A 16,552-nucleotide genomic window follows, 5' to 3' on the forward strand; every position below is an offset into this window, starting at 1 on the left:
AAAAATAGTATACTGTTGAAAAGAATTTTGGCAATAGAAAAATATCTTTTATTATATAATATAAAAAACTCTTAGAGCAGTGCCATGGTAAAACATGATGACACATATAGCTCCATATTACAAGGATCTAAAAGCATCGAGTTGAGATAAACCTAAACTAGGCACGAAGCCTCAAAGAAGTTTATTTTTATGTTAATTGTATTAATATTCTATTATATTCATATGATATCACATTTTATTTTGAAAATGTGATATCATATGAATATAATAGAAAAACTAATTTATTATAACTAGGGTGAAGTAAAGTAACAGTGCTCACCACCAGTTTACAGAGAGGTATAACCAATGCCCCAAATGAGCAAGGACTTGCTCAAATTAAAACACTGACCTAATGACTGAAGGAAGAAAAAACTCATATTGTTAGTCTAACATATTGAATAATGAACAATAATTGTGCCAGAGAATAAAGTGGATAAAATTTGTTCCTAGCTTATTTTTAATTACTTACTAGTTTCCCTTGAACTCCTCTCTCTCCAGGGTTTCCAGTTTTACCCTACATAAGAAAGAAAATCCTTGGGTCAAGTAGCTTCCTCTCAAACATTAATCACACAGCAAGAAAAAAGAAAAATGTAAAATTTCTATCTTTAATATGAAATGTTTTACTACTTACAATAAGACCATAAGGCCCTCTTTTTCCTTGATCTCCTTTTTCACCCTAACAAAGTATCGATACCAGGTGAGTAAGAATGTTATTTTCTCATATGCAAAAAAATTAGACATCAAATATATAGTTCAATATTAAAAAGAAAACATTTCTGTATGTGTAGTAGAAACTTCATGTATGTTTTACATTTAGACTAAGAAAATTTAGAACTATACTTTTGTAAAAAATGTATCAGTTTTGAGACAGGCAGGCTCTATAGGTTCAAAAAAACTTAACTGTATATGAAATGAGGAAATCAGTGGTTACCTTGGCACCCTGTATGCCTTGTTCCCCTGAGAGACCATCTGCTCCTCTTGGGCCCTAGATATGGAAAAAACATCCTGTTGTTAATTTGAAAGCCTCTTTTTTTATTGTTGTGCCTCTTCACAAATGAAGACTCTTCAGCTGACAAGCTCCCTCTGTTTGTTTCTGTGCCATGACCACAGAAGATAATACAGCTGGGTATATGGATGAATCCATTTGCATGAGAGAATCATGCCAGTGTTTTCAAGATTGAATGCCAAATAGTAAATCAGGTGACCACAAAAACGGCTGATTCAGTTGTTGAGATGGCTAAAATATGGGTTCGTTATTTGAATACTTGTTCACCTTACCATTTACTCAGCAGCCATCCAGAATTTATTCTAGAAAAAAAAATTAACTGAAAAGTAGCTGGTTTGTTTGTCCAAATAGTCTTAGGTTTTATATTTTTAGAATGGCACTCTTTCTACTTTATTAGAAACAAGTGCTGATTGCATCGTACCTGCTATGCACCTACTTGACAAGATAGCCAGGGCACAGAAAAATGATGGTGGGAATATTCATGTAAATTTAAACCTTCTCAGCTAAGTTACTATCAATATTCATTCAGTAATTAGTTGTGAAGAAGTATTAGTTGCAAAAGTCATTCTCTAATAAAAATTTCAGTATATGTCAACCTGCTTAAATTAACTATCTTTGGAAGATCTTAAAGTCATTTTCAAGGGAATGAATTCAATTCTACAACCACTAACTAAATATCTATTGTGGAAAAGGCTCTACATTACATGATATGAGGACACACAATTGTAAGAAATTTCTCCATTATGAAGCATAGAAAAGGATCAGGTAAATTGTACAAATGACTAAAATATAGAAAGAGATAAGACATGTTAAGGGCTAAGAACATTCAAAGGAGCAGGGACACCTTCAAATGTTTGTAAAGGAAATGAAGATATCATTTTGACATTTGGAGATCATGCACAAGAAAAAACTCTAGATAGAGGGATAGTGTAAGAAAAGGATGAAGAGGCAGGAAATAAGACACCCAAGACTGAAAAAACTAGTTTGAAAAATGGTATTTCTATACAAAGAAATAATTGTGGAAAGACTGGTACTTAAAAGGTGAAGTACCAGAGTTTATATTTAAATCAATAATCAATGGGGAGGCACTGAAGATTTCTATATAAAACTGTAATACAAATCTTTCAGTACAACATGCTGATTTGAAGGAGCCCCCCTAGGCTTTAGCACCTTCTCTCTTACCACATCTAAGGTCAGTTTAGTTTAGCTTTATATAATTAAAAAGGTGCTTCCTATAAAAGGACTCTTCCTGAGTTCTCTTATGCTAACTGCACTCCCCGATGGGTGCACTCATGGGATTGGAGAAAAGACTCACATTTCATGAGGATCTATAGCTCCACTGGTACTCCATGATCTGCCTCCCAATTTATTTCTGCCCTATTTTCCCACAAAAGACTGAAAAACCAAGTTACAGTCTTATTGTGCAGGACCTTGAATGGCAAGTTAAAGAGTATGGACTTACTTTGATACATAATTTTCAAAGTGTGTCATTCATTCAACTAACATTTACTAAGTGCCTGCTATAAACCACGTACTGTTTTAGGCCCAGAGGTTATGGTAGGAAGAACAGACAAATCCCTGAATGCATAGACAAGAAAATAAATATATAAAATTAAAGTATAAAATGACAATAGGTAGTCAAGTGTAATGAAGAAAAATTAAGTAGGTTAAGAGACAAGAGAGAATCCAAATGGGGATCACTATTAGAGACAGGCTGGTCTCAGAAGTCTCTCTAAAGTGACATGTGGGTAGACACATAAAGGAGGTTGAGATGGCAGGCTGTGCAAATAACTTGTGGAAAAAAATTCTGGCAGAGGGAATAGCAGCTGCAAAGGTCCTGAGGTGGGGGCATGCTTGTAATGTTGGACAATTAAGTAACCAATGATGAAAAGAAAAACGAGATGGAAGGAGACTAGACTTCGGGCGGTAGCACACAATAGAGAACTCGTGTTGTATTCATGTAGTAACACCTGAAATTTATGTTATTAACCATTGTTACACCAGTAAATTTAGTTTAAAAATAAATAAATAAGCAAAAGAACAATGATCAAAAGATGACTCTGAAGATTAAAGTGCAAAGATTCTTTGATTTAAAAGAATCTTTTAAAGAATCTCATCTTCATCTTAAAAATTCAGCAGTCTTCTCATTCTCTTTTACACCTTCATCTTAAAAATTCAGCAGTGTTCTCATTCTCTTTTACACCTTCTGTGTCTATTTTTTTCCTACCTTGTAAGAAAACATTTTGCAAAATTTGAGTAATACAGAATGTGGCTGAGAGAGTATGAAAAGGAATGAGCAGTTCGTCTTTTAAAATACCACAGAAAACAAGTAAAATCTAGACTGAAAATGTGTATACTCATATAATTAGGCACTTAGTTACTTTGTAACCTGAAATTTGTCTTTCTTAAATATTTTGTTAGTAAGTAACTGGTAGAATGATGACACTATTAATTAAAAATGTAAGTTTATTTGGCATGGAAAGGGAGGAGTGGGGAGAAAATAATGAGTTTGACATTAGATGAACAATCACCATGAAGCAGATATCTCCAAGGCTAGTGCTAGAGAGTTAGGAGTCATTCTGTCTAGGTTTAAATGGTAGCAGCCATAAGAACAAAGCTGCAAAAGTCCCCTAACCCCCTAGACACAGAGGTGTAAATTTGGAAATTTTTTAAAAGATTATTTGGTCCAAAGATGATAAACAAGTCTCATTACTTGGATAAAATCAGATTAAGTGGCTGCCTAGATATATATGTAGAAAAAGCTGCATCTAGCTCAGGAGGAAAGTCTCATAATAAACTGCCACTTTCTGACTCATGTAAATCGCCCACTGTCAAGGTGGAATTAGTCCAGATTCTGCTTTTTAAGATGAAAAAACTGAAGCCTGAAGACTTAAGTGAGTTGCCTGATTCGCATGATGTTTAAATATATGAAGTCTTTGAATAATTATGCTTTATTAAGTTTATAACATTTCTCCAAATGTTAAAACAAAATAAAGGCTAATGCTATTAGCAAGTGAATTCAGGCTGAAATAGAGGAACTGGAATTTAGAAAAAGTTTAAAAAATGAATATTAAACATTTACAAGGAAAGTACTGATCAGTATTATAACTGAAAGGAACTTCTTCGAAAATTAAGTAGTGCATACAGTAATAATAACCACTCAGTTTATAATGTTTTCCATCAAAAATACTTCTACTTAAAAAAAATTCTTTTGCATTTATTATTTTATTTACTAAATCAGGACAACATATAGAACAAAGAAAGAGAAGTTTCTGCTCCTACAGTGATGACAAAGATAACCGCATTTAGTTAAAAAAACAAAAACAGTCTAAGTATAGATTGTTTAATTAACAATTACATTAATTAAAAGTTATAAAGCCTACGGTTGCTAGTTAAAAGGTTAAGGCTGGCAGAAATCTAGAAAGGTTTAGTATTCTTTAGCTTCAGTTAAGGGTCAATTAATAAACTAAAAACTTAGCTTCATCAATATGTGTAAGTTTCACTTTGATATTGGTTGTGGAAGTTATCCCTGGGTTGGTGTAGATGCCTTCTTTGATTCCTGAGACAAAATAAGCTTTAGGACAAACTCTAAGAAAGTTAGATAAGTAATATTGTAATAGGTACCTAACTGGGTATAAACTTATTTTTTAATACCTGCTTAAAAATATTTGATTATCTGTACAGCTCTTGGATACTGTATCCTGCTTGGCTAAATAACAAATCTAATCTCTTCTTTATCTTCCTTTAAACAAGTTAAAATTGGCTACAAGAAGTGCCTATCAGTAGCTTTTAAAAGCTGGTATAAAGTCTGATAGCTGAACTACATAAACTAAGCATGTTTTGTAAAGAACTGTAGGCAATAATTTTAAAGAGTTAACCAAATTCCTGAATAACCAATATACTCCTAAATGCATTAGGTGACAGGAGACAGAACCACTATTTCATATAAATGTTATGATTAGAAGAAAAAAGTCCATTATTAACTAAAACAGTAACACAAGCTGCATACTAGTTTATTTAGGTAGACTTTTATGAGAATTCCAAACCCATCTCTATAACTCTTGTAATCAATTTTAATAAGCTAAAGTATCTACAAATAAAAGAAATAGCCCTTATTCACAAACAAATGTCTAAGATTCAGTATATTTATGTTTCCTTTTAACCATATGTGTCTTTGCTTGACTCCTCTATTAATTTTAAATTACTCAGATGCCTAACTAATTATGTCTAGCAGTCTTTTCTGGCTCATGATTAATACAGCTGGAACAAAATGTTCTCTTAAACAAAAACTAACATTATCTTTGATTTTGTGGAAAAAAATCTTTTGATTCTATTCTTGTCATAAACTGTTTTTCAGGAGAAGAAACCACAGAAATAGCTCTTCTTTATCATTTGGAGTGCTCCAGGTATTACTGAATCTAAATGCAAATACTAATGGCTGCTTTTCCAATATAATGTGCATTTCCTTGAATACTCCACAGTTCAGAATTTTTATAGTCCATTCCTCATCTTGCATTGAAAATCTTAAAACATTACATATTTCTAATAGTTATTTCAGTCTTTTCTCCCCACTTAATTCTTAAATAGCATAGAATAAAAACCACTCAGCTATATACCTCTATAGTACCCCTCTAGAGAAAGCATACAAAATCTAAAGTTGTCTTGTGATCAAAGGCCCAATCCATGAGCAAGAAAGGAGATGAGGTTAACTTTGTTCTCTGTGTTCTCTCTCCTGTCAGGGGAGCTGGACATAGAAGTGTGTATTAGAGAGATACCAAGGGATCAGTTACCTAGCCACAAGAAGTTAAATGTGTACATGAGAGACAACAGTTGAAGTTATGCTTATTTCTGGGGACTCAAAAGACTAAGCCACTGTCTTTCTGGTATTGTATTAGAGAATTTGCTAGTCTATATTTTCTATATGAAGGATATGATTATGCATATTATGTTAATTATCTTTGGTATATTAAATTACTTTACTTTACTTAAATAACTATTCCTCAGCCAGACTTTGTGGGTGGAAATAAAGCTTAGAGTATGTAGAATGAATAAAAATACTTGAAATTTGTGCATGTTTCCCACCTAAGACTTTCAAACCATAAGAATAATATTTTTGGCCAATCCCATTATCTTTTTCAGCTATATGAGGCAAGATTACACAACCTTCACAAAGAGGGTTAGAAAATGTTTATAATACTAAGCTGTTTAGATTGTTTCCTGAGATGGCAGGTGTGATTGTTTGTCTAAGTTTTTCTTATCATTTGGAAAAGTGCCAATATTGCATGACACTTTAAAAGCCACTAGACTGTAGTCAGTCATTATGGGATCTAGTTCTAAGGGATAGTTAACCCTGAATCTTCCACGGTACTAGAAGACTGTGCGACAAGTGTAGGAAATCAATAAATGTTAGAATCAGATGGATGGGCAGCAAGAAGCAGATGGGCAGGCATAGTCCTTCTGATAGGAATAGTCCTATCAGTTATGATGTTGATATGGCCATTTGCTAACACTATAAATCACAGGCGGGACAGTAGGGCATATAAGCATTAGTTCCATAATAGTTCACAGTGTGGTCTCAGTGTAAATGTGCCTAGGGCAAACTTCTCCTCCAGTGTACTGTGACACAGTTGTGAGCTATAAAGCGGTTATAGGTGTGCTTGAAATATGGATCCCCTCAACTTTTGGGGTGGCCGAGAAAGGCTGGGGCACAAGAACTCCCAGCCAGATACCATTTTCATTTATCTCAGTGGTCTGGACATATATTCTCGTTTTTTTGTGAACAAAACCCATTGGGAAGGATTGATCTAGGGTATTGAAATTATATCCATGGTGAAGAAAGATTGATGAGAAAGAGAGTAGAAACAGGAAGATACTAGGCAACAACTAGAATGGAAGTTCCTAATATTATATTCTTTCTCAAATATTCTGGTCTTTAGCTCTTTCCTTTCTTTTTTTTTGTACTCCCAGTGTTCACTGATTGCCTGAAATATTTTCCTTGTAAAGAAAGCATTTTTGTCCTAAATGAAGCCCTTATTTCTAAACAAAGTCTCCTTATTTAGAAAGCACTGGCTGAATTTTAAATAATTATAAAAGCCATTTTGAGAGAATCATGTATTCTCCTGAATGTATTTGGAGGATGAGCGGAAAATATATCCTGGAGGAGGTGAGAGTTGAGGACAAAGTGACAAATCAGGAAAGAATAATCAGCTACCCAAAGATCACATGGAGGCTAGAAAATTGCAGCACAAGTGAACGTCCCATATGACTTATTGAGAAAGCAAAGTGGTTCAGGAGCAGTTCTTGCTTGGGTGCATAGTTTTTGCCTGGATAATCAAATCAATAAGGTCTCAGTTATTTACTTAAAAAGCACGAGTATTTCTTTTTTATTCACGTGTCACAAAACTGGTTAAACTTTCCCACTATGACTAATACAAAGTTGGATAAACACATTTGACCTGACCAAGTACTGAATGCTGGCAGGATACAGACCACTAAATGACAGTTTGAGCACAGATCATCTATGATTATTTTTTATTTTATTATTTTAAATCTCGTTTGGGCTAAAATAGTTGTGGCCATCAGGATTATTTATAGACTATAAATCTATCACCCAGTAAGGAAAATGGTTTGTCAGAAGAGAAATAATAATGACAAATTTTCTCTCTTTCTTCAATCTTCACCTAAAACACAGGATATGAAATTAGAGTCATTATTTCAAACTGAGCATTTGTAACACTTTTCTCCCATCTGCCAACTAGAAGACAGTAATTTTTGTTTTGCTTTTAACCTTTGTTGGTTGGAGGCCATGTTCTTAGAATTTTAAAGTAAAAGTCAAGATAAAGCCAAGGGAGAAAAGAGAACTCTTAAAGCCCACATATTCAAATTAATCAAGGAAATAATATTCCTTAGTACTCCATGCTGTATCAAATAAGCATAAGCTTTGGAGTCAGACACACTAAGACCTGAATCCTAGTTGTGCCATTTCTCTGTGTCTATAGGCTACAGACTAAAACTTTGAGCCTCATTTTCCTCACCTATAATATCTGAGATACTGCCTCCTCTTCTTAGGGTGGGTTTGAGTATTAAGATAATATAAATAAAAGTGCCAGGTATGTGACAGGCATAAAATAAATTGTGTTTCTTATTTCTTTAAAGAAAAAAAGGTTTAATGTTTAAAAGAGAGGAAGATTTTTCATTTAATTCTGTATGCATAATTATTAGACAATGATGATTATATCACCTCTGATTTATAATGAATAAACTCTTATGCATCTTGTGTGTATCTTCATTCCAATTCTCATTGCTCTTATTTTGCCATAATGTTACTATTCCTGGCTATATAAGTCTCTTGTGAGTAGAAAAATAATTTACTTAAACATCTTTACATTTAAAGTTCCTCCAAAGAATATAACTAGAAATTGGGAATAAGAAGGAAAAATTCTATATGAATTAGTGAAATTTGTAAAAAATAAAACAGAAATTGATGATTTTATAGATACAAATGATTATGAGTCACATTTCAGTTAATATACATGGTTCATCTAATACAATGAAGATGAGGGAAAAATCCAACAATAAGCACAATCTGGAAGATATGGAGTTATTTTTGTTGAACACTTATCACTATTTATGAAGTCATTTTCTGAAGTTAAGGTATTTCCATCATTAGATTACTTACTCTTCGTCCTTTAGGACCTTGGCTCCCAGGTGGTCCTCTTACCCCAATATGACCCTACATATTGAAAAAATTTTAAAAATCAGTTATAGAATTCATAGGAATGTTATCACAACAGTTATAACCTTTCTTATGACATGTAATTATTTTATTTTAATGTCTTAAAACAAAATTGATTAGCTTCCTTAAAAATATGCTTTATTAAATGAATAGTATATTTTCCCACCCCTGCCCACACCCCCAATATTCTGCTTTTTGGAGAAATTTGGAGAAATTTCCTACTATTTGGAGAAATTTCATTTCTGGGTGTTTACACCCCGAACAAAGAATGAGTAGCTTTTAATATTTACTAACCAAGTAGTTTTCTGGAGGAAGATACATGGAGTGATGGTGGAGGGAGATAGCTACTTAGCCAGTCTGACCAGTCTAATCTGCCTGGTTCATCAAAGAAGCAATAACTATCACTGTAAGATTTTTTTCCCATTATTCTAGACATTTATGATAACCTCATAACATAAAAATAGATTGTTTTCTGTTACTACAAAAAATTCACAAAATGTTTCATATTAATTTGCCACAAAAAAAAGCCTGCAATAAAGATTAAGTTGCTATTTATTAAGTCAATTATAATGAAATTATTTTTATGTCTATAGTCTTCAATAAATAATTAAAAAACAAAATTTATTTATATAACATTAGATAGACAAAAACAGTGTACTTTTACAGGATCTCAAATTTATTTATTATCTTATATGAGTAAAAGAGATTGGCAACTGTGCCCTAGATCAGTCTTCCTAATTTTAGAAGTGAAACAGCATGTATTTCAATATACTGGGCTTATATTCAAAATAGAAACTTCACAGAACAGCATAAACCATTTCTGATAAGAAGAGTTCGGCTGAGGGGATCATAAAGGCTAATCTGTTTCATATTAAGTTCATAAAAACTGTCAAATTTAGATAAGCAAACATTATCCTTTGAGACAAGGTTTAATTTTCTTTCTCCAAGCAAAAATGGAGTATTTTGAAAACTCAGTTTTTGTTTAACAACGGTACATTCCCTATGAATTGTATCTGGCTGAAAATATTTAAAAATTCCTACAAAAAATGTGTTGAAACTTATGCTCGTGATTTGTTTATGCAATTGGTCTCATTTCTAATTTTGATTGCTGACCCTGTTTTCTTATATGTTGTTATTCAAAAGAAAGTTTAAATGTTTTTTAGTTTTAGGTTGCAGAACTGAAACAGGTTGTACTACTAGAAGTGAGCAGAAAATAATACAACAAGTATGGTGAGGAAGTTCAAGATACCATGATATATTCTAAAGAGTTTTGCATTGATTGGCAAGAGCCTCCATCAGTTTACACATTATTTCTTTTGCATAAAAATAAAAAATATAGCATAATCAAAGTGGTAGATTAAAATTTAAATAAACATTCTAGAAGAAGATATAAAAGATTTTCTGTACTTACAGGTAATCCTAGTGGACCCATGGATCCTGGAGCCCCAGGAAGACCTGGATATCCCTATAATTTGAATAAAAATATGAAAGATATAAATTTTCCATCATACCTACTTATTTTCATTGAAGAAAAACCATATAAATAAAAAGTGTTAATCTGATAAGATCTCTCTTTCCTATTCAAGATATGAAGCCACAGAAATGTTCTACAGGTAGACAATAGAAATAAAAAATGATTATATAGAAGCTATATATCCTTTTATTAGAAAGTCTTTGTCTAGAAAATTTACTAACCAGAATCACATATTATAACCTATTGAGAAGAGAACATTCATTCATCTTCTGTAGTTTGTTATATATAGATTATGAAACTTTATTGTTTTCAGAGGTCATAGACTTCTATAATAAAGAAATGTGAATGTGTACAAATATTCTAGCCTGCCAAATTTTATAAGAACCATACTCTTTATGGCATTAATAATGATTCAGTGAATGTCTTACCAGGTATTAACTCCTGAAATTGATTAGCTTATGGTTATATTAAATTTCCTAGCTGACAACAATTGGAGATAGCAAAACAAACAATCTCTACCCAAAAACCCCTATATTGATTTTCTGATGATAATGAAGTCAAAACTAAAGAATAACTTAGGTAAAATGAATTTGTAGACAATATTTTGTGCCACCAGATCCATCACAATGTATTTTCTAAAAGCAAGATTCTTTTATTGATAAAAATACATTCTAGTTCCTCTCACATTTAGAAATTTCTGACCATGTCACCTGATTGGCAAGCTTTTTATGCCATATAGCATTCTGAAAGCTAACCCGTTTAAAGGGGGAAAAAGTTCTAACGGAAATTTACTATAAAAGAGCATTTTTCACTTACTAAAATTTGATTCAAGGTGATTTAATCTCTAGAATGCCTAAATTTGTTATGTTCTTTGGAAACATCTTTTAAATCACTGAGCTCTTACCATAGCACCTTTTTCCCCTTGAGGACCTAGTGGACCTGGACTTCCACGCTCTCCCTTTTAAAGCAAAGAAAGAGGAGAAACACTGAGTCATGTTAATTAGTCATGCCTGAGCTAAGCCTAGACAGAAAAATTGTCAGTCAGAATCATTACTTACATGCATACTTTATGCTAATTTCCAATAATTTTTAAATTTACAAATTTTAAATTTTACCCTAAAGTTGCTTGATTTTTAATACAATAAAATCCTCTTAATATGTTTTTTGAGGAATAAAATAATAAAAGTTTTATTAAAATGAAGAAAATAGAAATTATGACTAAACAGGGTTTAAACTGATCAAGCATCATATGCTAAAGTTTGTAAATAGAAATGCTTATAATTATGTGACATAAAACATAAACATAGTAAAAGTCAAAGCATATTGTAAAAATAAATCTGTATAACCATTGAACAAAATTTTATTTTAGGATCATGATTATCAAATATCCCTAGTAGATTAAAAGAACTAAAATGATTAATAAAATTCCCAGGATTGTCAAAATCTTAGTGTGGAAGATTTGACCTAGCATAGAAGTAACTAAATTAGAGTGAAAAATTATAAAACTATCTACATTGTTTGAACTGAGATCATATCATATTTGTTATATTGTTAATAAAAAATCAATAACCATATATTAAACACTTTTAAAGTACTAAGTGTGAGTTAGGTGAGATATAACAGAAATTTGACTTAAGAGTCTACCCTCAAGTAATTGGAGACATGACATTAACAAAGATAAATTAATTACATGACAATTAAATTTTAAGTTGTGTGGTACTTATTCAAGTTTAGGAAGGGAAGAAGTCAGGGAAGACTAGAGAAATATGGGAAGACTTTATGGAGAAGATGAGAATTTAGTTGAGTTCTACAGTTTGTCTTCGAATATATAGAGGGAAGGGGAGAAGATTCTCTAAATTAAGAAAACAGTAAGAATAGGAATAGGAACAAGTATATAAAATATGAGACAGAGGAGAGAGAAAGGTTTATAATGAAGAATATTAGAGAATTTTTTTGATAAACTGATTAAGCCAAAATTATGTAGTACCTTGACAGCAGAGCAGAGAAGTTCATAGGGTCAAGAACAGGGAGCCAGCCAATGAAGGTTTTTCAAAATGTTTCATGATGACCCACAAACATTAGTCTTCTGCTTATAGTATGAAGGATGGATTAGAGGATAGAATGGGAAAGGTTAGAGTAACTATGATAGAGGGCAAATTTAAGATAAATTGCTAAGAGTATATCTGAGGGAGTGGCTTTGGAATTACTATTAGAAAGGATGAATTGTAAAGAAAAATCTCTAAGACTTGCTAAAAGATTAGGGATAAAGGACGTAGGAAAAAGAAAATTCAAGATGGGTTCACTCTACTCTAGAAGATTGGAAGAATAGAAATAGGTATAAAGCACATTAATAGAAATGAGACAATAGGGAAGAGACGTTTGAGTGTGGGAAAAATGCTAAATTTAATTTTAGATGTTGAGTTTGATTTAAATCAAAATTTTCAGATGAAAATGACTAGAATACTATCTAATTTATCTCTAGTCCTGTTTCTACTTAATTATTCACAAGACTAGCCTTGTGTAGTAATTGCACTAGATTATCAAGTTTACAATCTATATTCACCAAGTCAGGTTTCAGTTAAAGAGTGGTAGCTTATTACCTAGCACTAGTAGTTGATTATGAGATTCCATTCAAAAATAAAAATTTTTAAATGCCTTTGTTGGTTTCAAGTAGAGTTACTTTTATTTTTTAAAAAATTATCTTAAATTTGAAATTCAATATGTGAAAGCCACTCTCAAGGTAATGCTTTCTATGCAATCTTTAAGCAAATTACAATTGCCATGACAATAGCCAAAATATCCATGAATAACTGCATACTAGATTCCAAGTAGAAATAAAGATTGTGACTGAGACTTGGATATGAATAAAGTGATACCATATTTTTCTCTTTCAAAGCCGCTTCATTAGGGGGCTTGCTCTCGTAAAATAGATTTAAATATTTTCTAGTCATAAACCTAGCCCACCAGCTTCATCTCCTCCTCAACTACATAAATACAATCAAAAAGTACTCTGCCCTTTAAAAATTAGATATTAGCTATATTTCAATATATTTAAGAGATTCAGTACAGGTAATGTGTTTGAAATTATGTGTGATTTCTAATTAATGTAAAATATCATATGAATGTCTATTCTTTGAGTATAGCTTAGAAATCTCACTACTGAACAAAATAATGAAAGAAATTACCTTTTCACCAATGCTTCCAATCATCCCTACTTCTCCAGGTAAACCAAGAGGTCCCTTTTTGAAAAAAATATAACAGAAAATACACATATACTGCATTGCTAGTATAGCATCCTGGTTTTAAATAATCTATACTCATCACATATCATTCCAATTAATTCTAAATTTTAGAGTAAAATTCCTCCTACGAGAATTAAACTATTCAGTAAATAAAAAAAAATATACATGAATGTCTAACATGTTACAAACCCTGTGCTGGGAGGCACTAAGTTTCAAATCCAAAACACAGTCCCTGTCCTTGTGGAATGTACGATCAAGTGGATCTTATAAAAACCAGTATTCATAGCTTCTTTTTTCAAAATTGAGGTATAATTGACATACATTATATTAGTTTCAGGTGTATAACACAATGACTCAATATTTGTATATGATCACCACAATAAGTCAAGTTACTATCCATCACCATATAAAGTTACAAATTTTTTTCTTGTGATGAGAACTTTTAAGATTTATTCCCTTAGTTACTCTCAGATATGCAGTACAATATTATTGGCTATAGTCACCATGTTATACATAACATCTCCATGACATTTGTTTTATAACAGGAAGTTTGTACTTCTTGACCCACTTCACCCAGACCCCTTCCCTTTGGCAACCATCAATCTATTCTCTGTATCTATGATTTTGATTTTGTTTTGTTTTGTTTTTATATTCTACACATAAGTGAAATCATATGGTATTTGTCTTTCTCTGCCTGCTTATTTTACTTAACATAATACCCTCAAGGTCTATCCATGTTGTAAATGGCAAGATTTCATTCTTTTTTTATGACTGAATAGTATTCTGTTGTGTATATATGTGTGTGTATGTGTGTTTCACATCTTCTTTATCAATTCATCCATGTGCATTCTGCTGATTTTTAAATGAAATATTCTGTATATATCTATTAATTCTATCTGATATAATGTGTCCTCTAAGGTTGATGGTTTCTTATTGATTTTGTCTGGTTAATCTATCCACTGATGTAAATGGGGTATTAAAGACCACTATTACTATTGTATTGCTGTCATTTTCTCCCTTTAGATCTGTTAATATTTGCTTTCTATATTTTGGTGCTCCTATGTTGGATGCATAAATGTTTATAAATATTATGTCTTCTTGTTGGACAAACCCCTTTACCATCATGTAATTCTTATCTTTGTCTTTTATTACAATACTTGTTTTAAAGTTGATTTTGCCTGATGTTAATATGGCTTCCCCAGATTCCTTTTGGCTTCCATTTGAGTGAAACATGATTTGCCATCTCTTCACTTTTAGTCTGGGTGTCTCCCTACATCTGAAATGAGTCTCTTGTAGGCAGAATATAGACGAGTCCTGTTTTTTTTAAATCCATTCAGCCACTCTCTGTCTTTTGATTGGAGAATTTAATCCATTAACATTTAAATAATTATTGATAGGTATGTACTTATTGCCAATTGTTTTTTTTTTCTTTTCTGGCTGATTTGTAGTTTCTCTCTGTTCTTTTAATCTCTTGCTCTCTTCCCTGTGGTTTGACAACTTTATTTAGAATTATGCTTACCTTCCCTTCTCATTATCTTTTGTATATCTACTATAGGTTTTTGTTTTGTGGGTATCATGAGGCTCACATAGAACAGCCTATATATATAACAGCCTATTTTAAGTTGATAGCAAATTAAACTTAAACACATTCTAAAACTCTGTATTTTTACTCCCCCACAGTTTATGATTTTTTTGATATCATATTTTACTTTCTTTTATTTTGTGTATCCTTTAACTAATTACTGTAGTTATATATATATATATATATATATATATTTTTACTATTTTTGTCTTTTAATCTTCATACTAGCTTTATGGTTAATCCACTACCTTTACTATATATTTGCCTTTATCAGTGAGATTTTTACTTTTATATGTTTTCCCATTATTAATTAGTACCCTCTCAACAAAAAGTGAAGAGAGTAGTTCAAGATGGTGGTTTGGGATGATTCTGAACTCACCTCCTCCTATGGACATACCAAATCTACAGCTACATATGGGATAATTTCCTCTGAAAAAGACTTGAAAACTAGCTGAAAAGTTCCTCCACAGTAAAGGATAAAAGGGCCACATCAAGAAAGGTGAAATGGCTAGAGATGTGACCTTTCCCCCTCTTCCCCATTCCCCACATGGTGACCCACAGTTAAGAGGAATCTCACAAATATGAATTTTCTCTTTTAGAAGTGAGGGATTCATGCTCCACATCAGGCACTGCAGCTCTAGGGACCTGCATTGGACAGATAAGCCCCTGAAATGCCTGGTTTTTAAAAACCAATGGGGCTTGTGTCCAGGAGACCCAAAGAGCTGTAGGTAACTGAAATTCTTCTCTTAAAGTATTTACATACAGACTTACTCACCCTGGAACCCTGTTCAAAAGCAGCAGTTTGAAAAGCACCTAGATTATATGTGAAGGAGATTCATTTTCTAATTTTAAAGCATCTCCACAGGGGCATAGGACTGTTCAGACTCTCTTGGGACAGTAGCACCATTTTTTTTCACTCTCCCTCTACCTTGACAGCTCTGGTAGGTCATAGCACTATCTCACTGTCCCAATAAAGCCAGCAGAGCTCTCCCACCCCTTCACTAAAACTGGCAGGCACACTCTAGCCCAGCACTTTCCCATTGCCTTAATAAAGCTGGCAGGCATGCCTAAACCCTATACCCTCTCATTGCCTTGCTAAAGCCAGTGGGCACATGCACTCCACATAGGGGATGCCCCTTGACTGCCTGGCTCTAGTGGCCAAGGGGGCTTGCATTTCTGGGACCTATGGGACTGAAACAATCAGAGAGACAATTCTTCACAGGATACCACTCCCAGGACATTACACAGACAGCAGACTGAAATATACCTCCAGTCTTCCTGTGAAGAAAGCCTATTTACTTGTCTTGGAGCTTTGGCATGAGAGGTAGGCTTCAAGTTTGCCACACATCTAGCAGTTACAAAGGTGTTCTCATGGAACATAAGCCAGGGAACACCATCTTTGCACTCTCTCTTGGTCTTGCTATTTGCTCACTGGTACCTCCTGAAAGAAGCTTATGCACTCATCTGGAGCCCC

The 16,552-nt window shown here is 32.8% G+C and overlaps 1 protein-coding gene across 2 annotated transcripts in view; it reads right to left on the reverse strand.

The window, feature by feature from the left end:
• The window catches only part of COL24A1 (collagen type XXIV alpha 1 chain), a 287,223-nt gene that overhangs the window by 109,211 nt on the left and 161,460 nt on the right, over window positions 1-16,552 (reverse strand). For both annotated transcript variants that reach the window (XM_025052104.1, XM_025052103.1), the window contains exons 25-31: window positions 13,440-13,493; window positions 11,159-11,212; window positions 10,192-10,245; window positions 8,724-8,777; window positions 971-1,024; window positions 671-715; window positions 509-553 (exon numbers count right to left, since the gene is read on the reverse strand). In XM_025052104.1, the coding sequence (XP_024907872.1) occupies window positions 509-553; window positions 671-715; window positions 971-1,024; window positions 8,724-8,777; window positions 10,192-10,245; window positions 11,159-11,212; window positions 13,440-13,493 (360 nt within the window). The remainder of the gene's footprint in view (window positions 1-508; window positions 554-670; window positions 716-970; window positions 1,025-8,723; window positions 8,778-10,191; window positions 10,246-11,158; window positions 11,213-13,439; window positions 13,494-16,552) is intronic.

Source organism: Pteropus alecto, unplaced genomic scaffold (assembly GCF_000325575.1).
Source record: "Pteropus alecto unplaced genomic scaffold, ASM32557v1 scaffold25, whole genome shotgun sequence".
Classification (NCBI taxonomy): domain Eukaryota; kingdom Metazoa; phylum Chordata; class Mammalia; order Chiroptera; family Pteropodidae; genus Pteropus; species Pteropus alecto.